The sequence below is a fragment of the Monodon monoceros genome, unplaced genomic scaffold (genome assembly GCF_005190385.1).
Source record: "Monodon monoceros isolate NGI ecotype Baffin Bay Population unplaced genomic scaffold, NGI_Narwhal_1 Super_Scaffold_21, whole genome shotgun sequence".
Lineage (NCBI taxonomy): Eukaryota > Metazoa > Chordata > Mammalia > Artiodactyla > Monodontidae > Monodon > Monodon monoceros.
The window spans coordinates 140,512,421-140,525,262 of record NW_021703778.1 but is presented as its reverse complement, the minus strand read 5'-3'; the positions used below and the strand labels follow the sequence as shown (position 1 = coordinate 140,525,262).

Sequence of the window (12,842 nt, the reverse complement as noted above, 5' to 3'; positions counted from 1 at the left end):
TACAACTGTGTTTCTCAAACTGTAGTCGGTGAACATATTCAAAGTTTTGTAAATTGTCTCTGAGAATTTTTATATTTTATATTTCCATTTCAATGATAGCCTCAAAATATTAGTATAGGCATTTTATAATTAAAAACTGCCAACAGATATTAATGTGTATTTTCAATCAAGTGATGCCAAGTGGTACAACTTTAATTGTCAGAGGTGAATAAGAAAAAAGTAATAGCAGAATTCAAATGTAAATGCATTCATGCCCAGGTAAGGGCCAAATGACGTTACCCTTCCCAAACAGAAGAAGGTTTTGTAGTAGTTCAAAGATGAGTCATCACATGAACTACAGTAAATACACACACACACACACACACACACGCACACATATAATTCAAAAGAAGCTATGCTATGTTATTTATATTGCAAGTAATAATTTAATTTAGCAAATGATCATCTGTAACATTAGAATAATTACTTTGAATAGTATTGTTTATTCAATACAACCCACTTTTATGGTTTCATAAGTATGATTTAATATGAAGAGTTATTAGCTAGTTTTATAATTCTATATATGTCTGTGATATTATAATAAATCTGAAGTCAGAAATGGGGGTTCAGAGCATATCACTTGCATTTAAAAGGGGCCAGTGTCTTAAACTAGTTTGAGAAAACACTGCTTTATGAGCAGACTGCTCTCGTTCCCTTCCTCCAAATTCCTTAATCTAATGGTAGCGCCAGCCCTGGGTCCAAGGCTAGGGAGAAAAGAGAAGGGTCCAGATCAGGGGATGGCAAATTGTGGCCTATGGTTTACAAAACCACAATCTGGTTTTGTAAACAAGATTTTATTGAACTATAACCACACCCATTAGTTTACAAATTGTTTATGGCTACTTTTATGCTACCATGGCTGAGTTGAGTAGTTACCACAGAGACATTAGGGCCCACAAAGCCTAAAATATTACTATCTGGCTCTTCACAGAAGTTTACTGGCCTTTGGCACAGTGAGCTAACAGGGCAAAATGAATATGGGCTCACTGGCATCTGAAAGTCCTGGGGCAAACAAGTGGGAAACAAAGTATTACTGTTTCTAGAAGGAAATAAGACAATAAGATTCTCTGATGTATAAAAGGAAGGTGTTAAATATCAGATATAAGGGTTCCTTACAGCTTTTTTTATTTGTTAAGCTGTATATGAGGCTCTGTGCTAAGTATATTTAATTTAAAAGAACAACCAATTACTACTATAAGGGAAATACTTTTTTTTTAAAGTACTATCCTCTTTTCCAAGGATCTACTGAAAAATGGGCACTATCCCACTGTTTTAAAGTTGGGTATTACTGGACTTCCCTATTAGCACAGTGGTTAAGAATCCGCCTGCCAATACAGGGGACACGGGTTTGATCCCTGGTCCAGGAAGGTCCCACATGCTGCGGAGCAACTAAGCCTGTGTGCCACAACTACTGAGCTCAAGCGCCACAACTACTGAAGCCCACGTGCTTAGAGACCGTGCTCCGCAATGAGAAGCCACCACAGTGAGAAGACCACGCACTGCAACAAAGAGTAGCCCCCGTTTGTCGCAACTAGAGAAAGCCCATGTGCAGCAACGTAGACCCAACATAGCCAAAAATTAAATAAATAAATAAATTTATTTTAAAAATAAATAAAAATAAAGTTGGGCATTATTACTCTCACTTTACACATTAGGAAACTGAAAAACAGAAAAGTAATTAAGTTATAGTTATACAGGTAGTAAATGGAGGAGTCTGAATTCTAACCCAGATCTGTTTGGGTTGTTTCTGGTGTTTGGTGATTATGAATTATACTACTAAAAACATTTTCAGATTTTTGTATGATATATATCATTTATTAGGGTAAAAAAAACACCTAGGAGAAAGACTGCTTGGTCATATAGTTAAAGTAAATGTTTAACTTTACAAGAAACTGTCAAAATGTTTTCCAAGGTGGCAATACCGTTTAGCATTTCCGTCAGCATGTAGGAGAATTCGAGCTGCTCCGTATCCATGTATCCTTGTCAGCATTTGGTATTGTCAGGGTTTTTGCTTTTGTTTTTTGAACCATTCTAATAGGTGTATAGTAGTATTTCATTGTGATTTTACTTTGCATTTCCCTAATGACTAATAATTTTGAGCAATTATTTGCCACCTGTATATCTTCTTTGCTGAAGTGTTTATCCAAATCTTTTGCCCATTTTTTTGCCCATTTTAAAAATTAGATTGTTACTGAGTTTTCATAGCCCTTTATATTTCTAGTTACCAGTCCTTTAACATATGAGTTGCACAAATATTATCTCCCAGTCTGTGGCTTGTTTTTTCATCTTCTTAAGTATCTTCAAAGAATAGAAATGTTAATTTTTTATGTTTTTTTTTAAATAAATTTATTTATTTTTGGCTGCATTGGGCCTTCATTGCTGTGTGTGGGCTTTCTCTAGTTGTGGCAAGCAGGGGCTACTCTTCATTGCGGCGCACGGACTTCTCATTGTGGTGGCTTCTCTTGTTACAGAGCACGGGCTCTAGGCGCGTGGGATTCAGTAGTTGTGGCACGTGGGCTCAGTAGTTATGGTTCACAGGCTCTGGAGCGCAGGCTCAGTAGTTGTGGTGCACGGGCTTAGTTGCTCCGCAGCATGTGGGATCTTCCCAGACCAGGGCTCAAACCCGTGTCCCCTACATTGGCAGGCGGATTCTTAACCACTGCACCACCAGGGAAGTCCCTGGTGCATTTTTTTGTTGTTGTTGTTGCCGTATGCGGGCCTCTCACTGTTGTGGCTTCTCCCGTTGCAGAGCACAGGCTCCAGACGCGCAGGCTCAGCGGCCATGGCTCATGGGTCCAGCTGCTCCGTGGCATGTGGGATCTTCCTGGACCGGGGCACGAACCCGTGTCCCCTGCATCGGCAGGCGGACTCTCAACCATTGTGCCACCAGGAAAGCCCCCTGGTGCATATTTTTAATGTCATTTAAGAAATCTTTGCCTGGCCCAAGGCCACAAATATTTTCTCCCATGTTTTTTTTCCAGAAGTTTTATAGTTTTAGGTTTTATGTTACAGTGTGTCAACCATTTTGAGTTGGGTTTCTATAATAGTACAAGTCAAGATTTGTTTGTTTTTTACATATGGATATCCAATGGTTCTAGCACAATCTGTTGACAAACTATCTCTTTTCCACTGAATTACCTTAGCATCTTTGTTCAAAATTAACTGTAAATCTATGGATTTATTTCTGCACTCTCTATTCTGTTCCATTGATCTGGTGTCAATCCCAACACCAATACAACACTGTCTTAATTACTGTGGCTTTCTAGTAGGTCTTAAAATCAGGGAGTGTGAGTCTTCTAACTATACTTTCCTTTTTATAAATTGTTCTAACTGTTCTCTATCTTTTGCTTTTCTACATAAATATCACAGTCAGATTGTTGATTTCTACCCAAAAGCCTACTGGGATTTCGATTGGGATTGTGTATTGAATACATAGAGCAATTTGGAGAGGATTAACATCTTGACATTGGTGAGTCTGCAGTCCATGAGCATGGTATGTTTTCATTTATTTAGGTCTACTTTGAGTTCTCTCATCAATGCTTTATAGTTTTCAGTATAAAAATCTGACATATATTTTGTTTCATTTATCACCAAGATTTCATGGTTTTGGTATTCTTATTAATGGTACAGGTTTTCAATTTCAGTTTCTAATTGTTCACCACTAGCATATAGAGAAACAATTAATTTCTATATATCAATTCTCGTATCCTGTAATCTTGCTAAAATCACTTGTTAAATCTAGTAGCTTTCTGGGTAAAATCTTTGGGATTTTCTACCAAACATATCATATTGTCTATGAATAAAGATAGTCTTATTTCTTCTTTTCTAATTTAAATACAGGTATACTTAAATTCTTTTTCTTGCCATATCACACTGGCTAGAGTCTACAATACACTGTTGATTAGAAATGGCAAGAATGGGCCATCTTTGCCTTATTCCCAATCTTAGGAAGAAAGAATTCAATATATCACCATTAAGTATGATGTTAGCTGTAGTTTTTTAGTAGATGCCCTTTATCAGGTTGAGAAAGTTCCCTTCTACTACTGGTTTGCTCAGAGTTTTCATCATGAATAGCTAATGAGTTTTGTCAACTGTTTTTCCTTCCTACATCTACTGAGATGATCCTTTTTTTTAATGTGTTGCTGTAGTAAATTTTATATTTTAATGTTGCATTCAAAATCAATGAAGCATTCCTGAAATAAGCTGTACTTGGTCATGATGTAGTTATCCTTTTTATTTTTTGCTGAATTTAATTTGTTAATATATTTTAAGGATTTGTGTATTTATGTTCATGAGGAACATCACTCTGTAGTTTTCTTATAAATTTTCTGGAAGGTTTGTATAGAATTGATACTATTTCTCCCTTAAATGTTTGATAGATTTTACCAGTAAAGACTTTGGACCTAGCATTTTCTTTGTGAGATTTTTAATTACAAATTCAACTCCTTTAACAGATATAGGACTATCCAGGTTATCTCTTTCTTCCTCAGTAAGCTTTGATAGTTTGTGTATTTCAAAGAATCTGTCCATTTCATCTAAGTTATCAAACTTACTGAAATGAAGTTGCTCATAACATTCCCTTATTATTCATTTAGTATTTGTAGGACCTTCAGTGATATCCCCTCTTTCATTCTTGATACTGCTAATTTGTTTTTCTCTTGGTCAGTCTGGTGACAGTTTTATCAATTTTATTAATCTTTTCAAAGAACTAGCTTTCTATTTCATTGATTCTTTTCTCTATTGTTTCCTATTTTTAATTTCATGGATTCATGCTTTTATCTTTATTTTTTCCTTCCTTCTGCTTATTTTGGGTTTAATTTGTTCTTCTTCTTGTATTTTTTACAAGCTAGATCACTGATTTGAAAACTTTCTTCTTTTCCAGTATAAGCATTTAATTAAATAAACTTCCCTCTAAGCACTGATTTAGCTGCAATCCACAAATTTTGATATGTTGTATTTTTATTTACTTCAAAATATTTTCTAAGTTCTCTTGTGATTTATTCTCTGACTCATGGGTTATTTAGAAGTATTTTTGTTTAATTTCCAAATTTCTGTGGATTTTCCAGACATGTTTCTGTTATCAATTTCTAGTTTAGTTCTCTTGGGGTCAAAAAACACACTTTGTATGATTTCAATCTTTTAAATATGTTGAGATTTATTGTATGTCCCCAAATATGGTCTATATTGGTGAATATCTCATGTGTACCAGAAAGGAATATGTATTCTGCAGGCATTTGAATGGAATGTTTTGTAAACACCGATTAGATCAAGTTGACTGTTTATGTTATCCAAGTCTTCTGACTTTCTGCCCATTAATTCTATCAATTACTGAGAAAGGATGTTGAAATCTCCACACACGCAGGCATGCTTGCATACAAACACACATATAATCATCTTCCGTATCCATGGGTTCCATATCTGTGGATTCAACCAACCATGGATCAAAAATTCTCACTTGGAGAATTTTTTTTTCTAACCTATGATACATTTTAGTTTTTTATTTTTTATTAATTTTTATTGGAGTATAGTTGCTTTACAATGCTGTGTTTACTTGGAGAATTTCTGATGCAAAACCCTGGACACAAAACCCATGGATAAGGAGGACAACCATTTTATATAAGGGACTTGAACATCTGCAGGTTTTGGTATCTGCAGGGGTCCTGGAAGCAAGCCTCTGCAGATACTGAGGGACAACTGTACATACCATACACAAATATATACACAATGTGACAATCGAAATTAAATACAAATTATATTTTAAGCTTTTTCCCCACATTTTAGAAGCACTGAAAGTTCACTGTAGAGAAATATTTAAATTCAATGAAGTACTCAACCCACAGCCAAGTTGGTTTTACTCTTTACTCTCATTTGAATGAAGCTATCTAGAGTGTATCAAAATGCCAGGCATCCTGGCCCTATCCACCATCTCAGATCCACAGCCAAAGAACAGGCTGGAATGCTTGGCTTTCTACCCAATCTTCAGAGGCCATCAGACATTCACTTACCACAGTTTTACTAAACTGAGATAAATCTCTTCTAATTCCTGGTTCTGTGACACTATCTAGATCTCTAAAGCCTTTTCCAAGTTTAAGAATCTTAAGAATTCTTTTTCTTCCTATAAGACACCAGTGTGAACTGAGTTCAGCTCCCATATGATAAGATTCTGCCATCTAAAGTTATATTTTATTACTATTATAAATAGTAAACAATATTAAAGATAGGATCAAAGTGAAGATAAAAGCAAATGATAAAATTTAAGTTCAGTATGAACATACATAAGATTAAATCAAGTCTAAGAAGAAAAGCAGTATCTAAATTCATACATTCAAAAACATTTACTGAGTGCCTACTATGTGTTAGGCACTATTCCTGGTACTGAGAATAAAGCCATGAACAAAGTAGACAGAATCCCTTTAACCGTACTATGGGGTGGTGAGGTCACACAAACAATAAACATAAATATATAATGCTAGAGGGTGAAAACTATGATGGAGGAACATAAAGCATAATAAGAGACATGGAGAGGCAGGGAGTGTGGTTAATACTTACATGGTCAGGGAAGCCCTCACTAATAACAGGAGACAATATGGATAATGGATATAGAGGAGGGATATTCCAGGCTGAGGAACAGCAAACACTTCTTGGGGCAGGAATGTTTGTTGTCACGTTTAAGTACCGGGAAGCATAAGGTTTGCTAATTTGAAAGGTATAATGAACCAGAAAACAACACATCTTTTAAGGCATTTACTTCCATATGAAGCCACCTATTCAAAGTATAGCATAAAAGCTTAAAAGTTTATGATTTTCCATTTAAGTGAGGTAATTAGGCTAGGAAAATTCTGAGATTTCCTAAAGGAAGTATTTTTCAAAAGCCTTCTAAAACCAATACTGATTTGTCAGAAAAACCAATACCATACTGTGTTACATAAGTACATGTTATATTCTGCATTTACCTCTGAACAGAAAAACAAAGGCAAAGACAGAAGGATATGAGGATACTAAGTACCTATTCTTTCAGAGGGCTCTATTAAAAACAAAGAAAAGCAGAGCCCCTTTCTCACTCAGGAAAATAAATAATCACCTCAGAAAAAACTGAAATACATTAGCCTACAATTACAATTTAAAAGCAAACAGGGACTTCCCTGGTGGCCCAGTGGATAAGACTCCACGCTCCCAATGCAGGAGGCTCAGGTCAGGGCTAGATCCCACATGCGTGCCGCAACTAAGAGTTCACATGCCACAACTAAGGAGCCTGCCTGCCACAACTAAGACCCAGCGCAACCAAATAAATAAATACTTTAAATAAATAAAAACAAACAATATAACTTTTAAAAAGTGAATTTTCATATTTTACACAAGATTAAGTCAGACAACAATATGAATAAAATAAACATATATACTTAACTTTTCCATTCAATCAAGTAACTATAAAATATTTTTAAATTTCCTTATTCTCCTTGACCAGGGAAAATATGGATTTGAATTTGTCCTTTTAAGCAACTATAATAAAATTTAAAAGATAAGCATCATCCAAGATAAGCTTTACAGCACTCGATTCACCAGGAATTATACCATATAATCCAAAATATGAATTTAAAAGCCATTAAAACATGTAGAACTTTTTGAATGCCACATTTTCCCCCTCGATTCTTGCTTAGGTTTATCAATCTCAAAGGCTATGTGGTAGTTTCCACTAACAGTACATATTCTCTATGTTACAAAGATCCAAGGTTTTAATTTTCCAAACAAATCTAAAAATTATAAAATCATCACTAAATTTTATCTCAGTTCAAGGAATTTTCCTATCTTCTGTTGAGATGATACATGGCTAAAATTGAAAATCCTGACAATGCTAAATGTTGGTGAGACTTCAGAGCAAACTGCACTCTCCCACACATTCCTAACGGGAATATAACTTAGTACTCATAGCTTACCCAGCACAAACCCTTGAAATATACCTCATCTTCAGATTTCCTGATCACAATTCCCACTACTGAAAGTCACGCCAAGAGTAATTTTTCAAGTTTTCCTTACTTACGCTTTCATTACTATCACTCCAAACACCCTAAAAAATCAACCTCTGGCTTTTGAAGCAAACCAAATCCTATGGTGTACAAAACAGCACTGAACACAATAACAATGTCTAAACCTTAAATACTTATAAAACTGACAACTTCTGCCATAAAATAAAAAGCTGTATAGAAACAGACACAGGCAATTTCATGGAGTTTTAATACTTATTACTTATCTCAGTGTGATAAAAGCAATATAAAAACATGCACAAAGACTAAACAATGAGAGAGAAGAAAAGTACTGACTAAAGGAACTTTGGAAAACAATATTTAAATCTTCTTAGGCTCAAATTGTGAAAAGGACGAAATAATCTCAAGAGATGAATACATTTTAGAAGATGGTGGTATTTGCTATAGCAATTAGACTGTGCTACCATTAAAAAGTCATGTTTTAATTTCCTTTAAATTATATTATTTGATGTTATAAGTTAGTGAAAATATAAAAGAAAGGAAAAAAAGAGAAAAATAAAAACTTACTGGGATTGAAAATTCCTCAGCCAAATACTTCAAAGAGGCTGCTTCTCTTGCCAAGAACTTGTTCCTTTCTCTCATGTTGCCCTGAAGTTGTGTATCAAACTCCTTTCTTACCACAGAAGCAACAGAGTCGATAATCACAAGTTTAACTCCTTTTGAAATAATTTCTTCTTCCAAGGATTCAATCCTGTAAAAGCAGAATTTATAAAATAGTGGATAAATTTAAGGTATAATTTTAAAAAATAGGGCATGGCAAGGTTAACTACCTTTAAAACAACAAATTATTCTTCCCTAAGTTGCAGTAATTATTGCAGATATTCAGTAAACATACATTATTTTCAGCTCTTCTATATATATTGCACACTTTGGGAAATAGGCCAAAATGTTTTCATTTAGCTTCACTCCTTGGTTTCCTTTTCTTTTTAATCAAACATTTATCTAATCTACCTCAAATGTGAAACGTGTCGATATTTTTTTCTCTTCTGACAATTTGTATCAGCTCAAATGTAGATTTTACTGCTTATCCACTTTTTTTTTTAATTAATTAATTTATTTATTTTGGCTGTGTTGGGTCTTCGTTTCTGTGCGAGGGCTTTCTCTAGTCGCGGCAAGCGGGGGCCACTCTTCATTGAGGTGCGTGGGCCTCTCACTGTCGCGGCCTCTCTTGTTGCGGAGCACAGGCTCCAGACACGCAGGCTCAGTAGTTGTGGCTCACGGGCCCAGTTGCTCTGTGGCATGTGGGATCTTCCCAGACCAGGGCTCGAACCCATGTCCCCTGCATTGGCAGGCAGATTCTCAACCACTGCACCACCAGGGAAGCCCCCTTTGTTTTCTTATGATACTGCTAAAGCTCCAGTTTAGAGCAAAACTGCTTGCCGTAGCCTGGATCCAAAATGGTCCCTATTTACTCCCACCTCCTGGTATTCACATCCTTGTGGAGTCCCCTCCCACATTGTACCAGGGTTGTCCTGTGGACCAATAGCATATGACAAAATGACAGTACACCATTTCTGAGAGTAGGTTGTGAAGGACTACAGCATCCATCTTGGGCTCCTTCTTACTTGCCCACTCTCTCTCAGAGCACTGGCTCTGGCAGAGGCAAGATACCATTGTGGACCAAAAATGTCACCTGCCACATCAGTAAACAAAGGATGTTGAGGCCATCAAGCCATCAGCCACTGCAGCTGCCCTGACTGTGCACCTTGAGGGAATTCAGAATAGAGAAAAGCAAGATACTGGCCCTAGACAGTTAAGGTGCATATCAAAGGAATGATTTCAATAGCCCAGACTCTTGCATCTTCCCATACATACAAAAGTGCTAAATTCATTAACTCAAGATGTTTGTTTTTTCTTTAGTTTACAGTAATTTTTTGATGTTTCAACTACCTTGTTTTTGTTGCAAAAACTCCTATATCCTGGCTTCTCCCTTACCTCTTTGGAGCAGTCCCTCAGAGCTATCTGAGAGGCTGCCTCCTAGGCTTAAGTCCTCAGTATGTCTGCTGAATAAAACATAATTCTCAACTTTTAGGTTGTGTGCTTTTTTTTTTTTCAGTCAACAACATGTTGTAAGCAGCCCTATGGAGAGACCCACACAATGAGAACTAGAGGCCTCTCCTGGAAGGAAGGGAGGCCTTCCAGCAACTACATGAATGATCCTGGAATTCTCTAAGATTCTCCAGCCTCAGATGACCCTTGAGATTACTACAACCCTGGCCAACAGCTTAACTGCAAGCTCTTGAGCAACCCTGAGCCTGAAATACTCAGCTAAGCCATTCCCAGATACCTAACCCTCAAAAATTATGTGAGATAACAGATGTTTACTGCTTTAAGCTGCTAAACTTTGGGGTAATTTGTTAATGGAACAGTAGATAATATACCACTTAATTAGTTAAATCTAAAACATTTTATTCATTTAAAATATTTTTCATTTTTAAAGAAATACTTCAACCAATAGTAGTAAATGAAGAACACTGAAATAATTATTTCTCATAATCCTAATTTGTAGGGACTTTTTTTTACTCAGAAGCTGAAAACATGAAAGACAAAAAATAAATCTTCAAAGTATTACTAAAATACCAAAATCTAAGACAGCATACCTTTGTAGAACTTCATCACAGCTGAGTTCCCGATAAAGATGAACTTTACTGCTTGTCAAAAGTAATTTTTCTTCAGTGTTAAAATATCTGGGAAAACGAGATTCTGCTATCTCAACCAGTCTGTGGAGGAAAAAAATAGCACAAGCAAAAACAGTCAATATTTTTTTGCCATTTGCAGCAACATGAATGGAGGGCATTATGCTAAGTGAAATGAGTCAGATAGAGAAAGATGAGTACTGTATGATATCACCTATATGTGGAATCTAAAAAAATACAACAAACTAGTGAATATAACAAAAAAGAGGCAGACTCATAGATACAGAGAACAAACTAGTGGTTACCAGTGGGGAGGGGAGGGGAGGGGCAATATAGGGTTGGGGGTGTGGGAGGTTCAAACTACTGGGTTTAAGATAGGCTCGAGGGTATATTGTACAACATGGGGAATGTAGCCAATATTTTGTAATAACTAAATGGAAAGTAACCTTTAAAAATTGTACCAAAAAATTAAAATAAATAAATAAATAAAAATAGTCAATATTTAAGGCCACATAAATTTTACTTAGGAAACTCATAAGCCATAAGTAACACTGGAAAAAAAGCCTTATCAATAGAGCGGGTATTAAAAAAAAAAAAAAAAGAGCAGGTATAAGCAAAATGGCTTCATACACAATTATGGAATGTAAGCCCTTGTTTGTAAGCACTAAAAGAGATTACCAGTCATAGCACAAGCCTAGCAAGGGCTCTTAATCTCATCTAATGCTGAGCAAGCAATATATCTGAGGTTTAACATAAAAATATGTTTTTTTATAAATGAAAATTTGACTAGCACCATATGTTCAGTAAATAAGAAAAACGCTTTCATTTTCACAAATGAAATATATTTGAATACAGAATATTATCATTCTAATAATCAGATATCAGTAAATCTCCATGTCTCAGACCAGAAAAATGTTTTCTCAATTAAAACTTAAATACATACAAAATAAGTGCTATCCAATAGTTCTTTGGTAAACAGGAAACTATTTTCTAAACAAATGGATGTGTCCAATATTTCCTTAGTAAACAAAAAATTATTTTCTGAACACTGAATTCCGACCTCAAAGCTAGATCTAATGCATGGGGTAGGCTGAGTATTAGAGAGTGACAAGTTGAAACAGATGCAACTATAATCGTTATTAGAAATTTCAAATATTTCAGGCTAAAAATACAAAATGTAAATCTTTGAGTGTAATTGTCTCCTATTTAAAATGATACCTTATCAGCCCCATACTTAACCATCCAAGGGTGACTGGGAGGAAGGACTATATACACTAAAACCATCCTATATTTTACGTTCCATTTAACAACACAAAAGTATAAAAGAATAGTGTTTTCATTTCTAAATAGTTAATGAGCTCCAAGAAGAAGCTGAGAATGTTAAAGAGATAAAATAAGTTCCTCACATATGCCATACTCAGAAATGAAAGAGAAACTCTAAAACAGGAAAGAAAAAAAATAAAACTAGTTAATAACATTCCTTAAAAAGTATATTTTGGGGGCTTCCCTGGTGGCGCAGTGTTTGAGAGTCCGCCTGCCGATGCAGGGGACACGGGTTCGTGCCCCGGTCCAGGAAGATCCCACATGCCGCGGAGCGGCTGGGCCAGTGAGCCATGGCCGCCGAGCCTGCTCGTCCAGAGCCTGTGCTCCGCAACGGGAGAGGCCACAACAGTGAGAGGCCCGCGTACCACAAACAAACAAACAAACAAAAAAGTATATTTTGAACAATGTGAAAAGAAAAGGCATCATTGGTTTGAAAAAGAAGAGGAAAAATTACTTTAGGAGTAAGGAATAGTACCGAAAGTTGTGTAAAAAGTTGAGTACAGAATGGATCAAATGACCATTCAGGAAAAGTACTTGAGAGAGGGAGGCACAGGGACTAGAAAAAAAGGAGGAAATGAGGTAAGTGATGAAAGCAAGAAGAAATGAGACGACACTGGCAAAGCAGAACGGGCAAATTTTGAGAGTCTGGGGAAAATGTGTAAATTTCTTGATTAGGGCAACTATTTGCTGAGTTTAGTGCTAGTCAGAGAAGTCAGATAAAAAGCTCTGACACTTGGAACCTGCTGATTTTTAACAGGATAGGGATGGTGACACCTGCCAGAAACATGGAAGTTTTTCAAAA

At 36.0% G+C, this 12,842-nt stretch overlaps 1 protein-coding gene across 4 annotated transcripts in view; it reads right to left on the bottom strand.

Annotated features, from left to right (window-relative positions):
* RAD51B (RAD51 paralog B) overlaps positions 1-12,842 on the bottom strand; it is a 641,700-nt gene that overhangs the window by 578,254 nt on the left and 50,604 nt on the right. For all 4 annotated transcript variants that reach the window (XM_029239093.1, XM_029239092.1, XM_029239091.1 and 1 more), the window contains exons 6-7: positions 10,682-10,801; positions 8,589-8,772 (exon numbers count right to left, since the gene is read on the bottom strand). In XM_029239093.1, the coding sequence (XP_029094926.1) occupies positions 8,589-8,772; positions 10,682-10,801 (304 nt within the window). The remainder of the gene's footprint in view (positions 1-8,588; positions 8,773-10,681; positions 10,802-12,842) is intronic.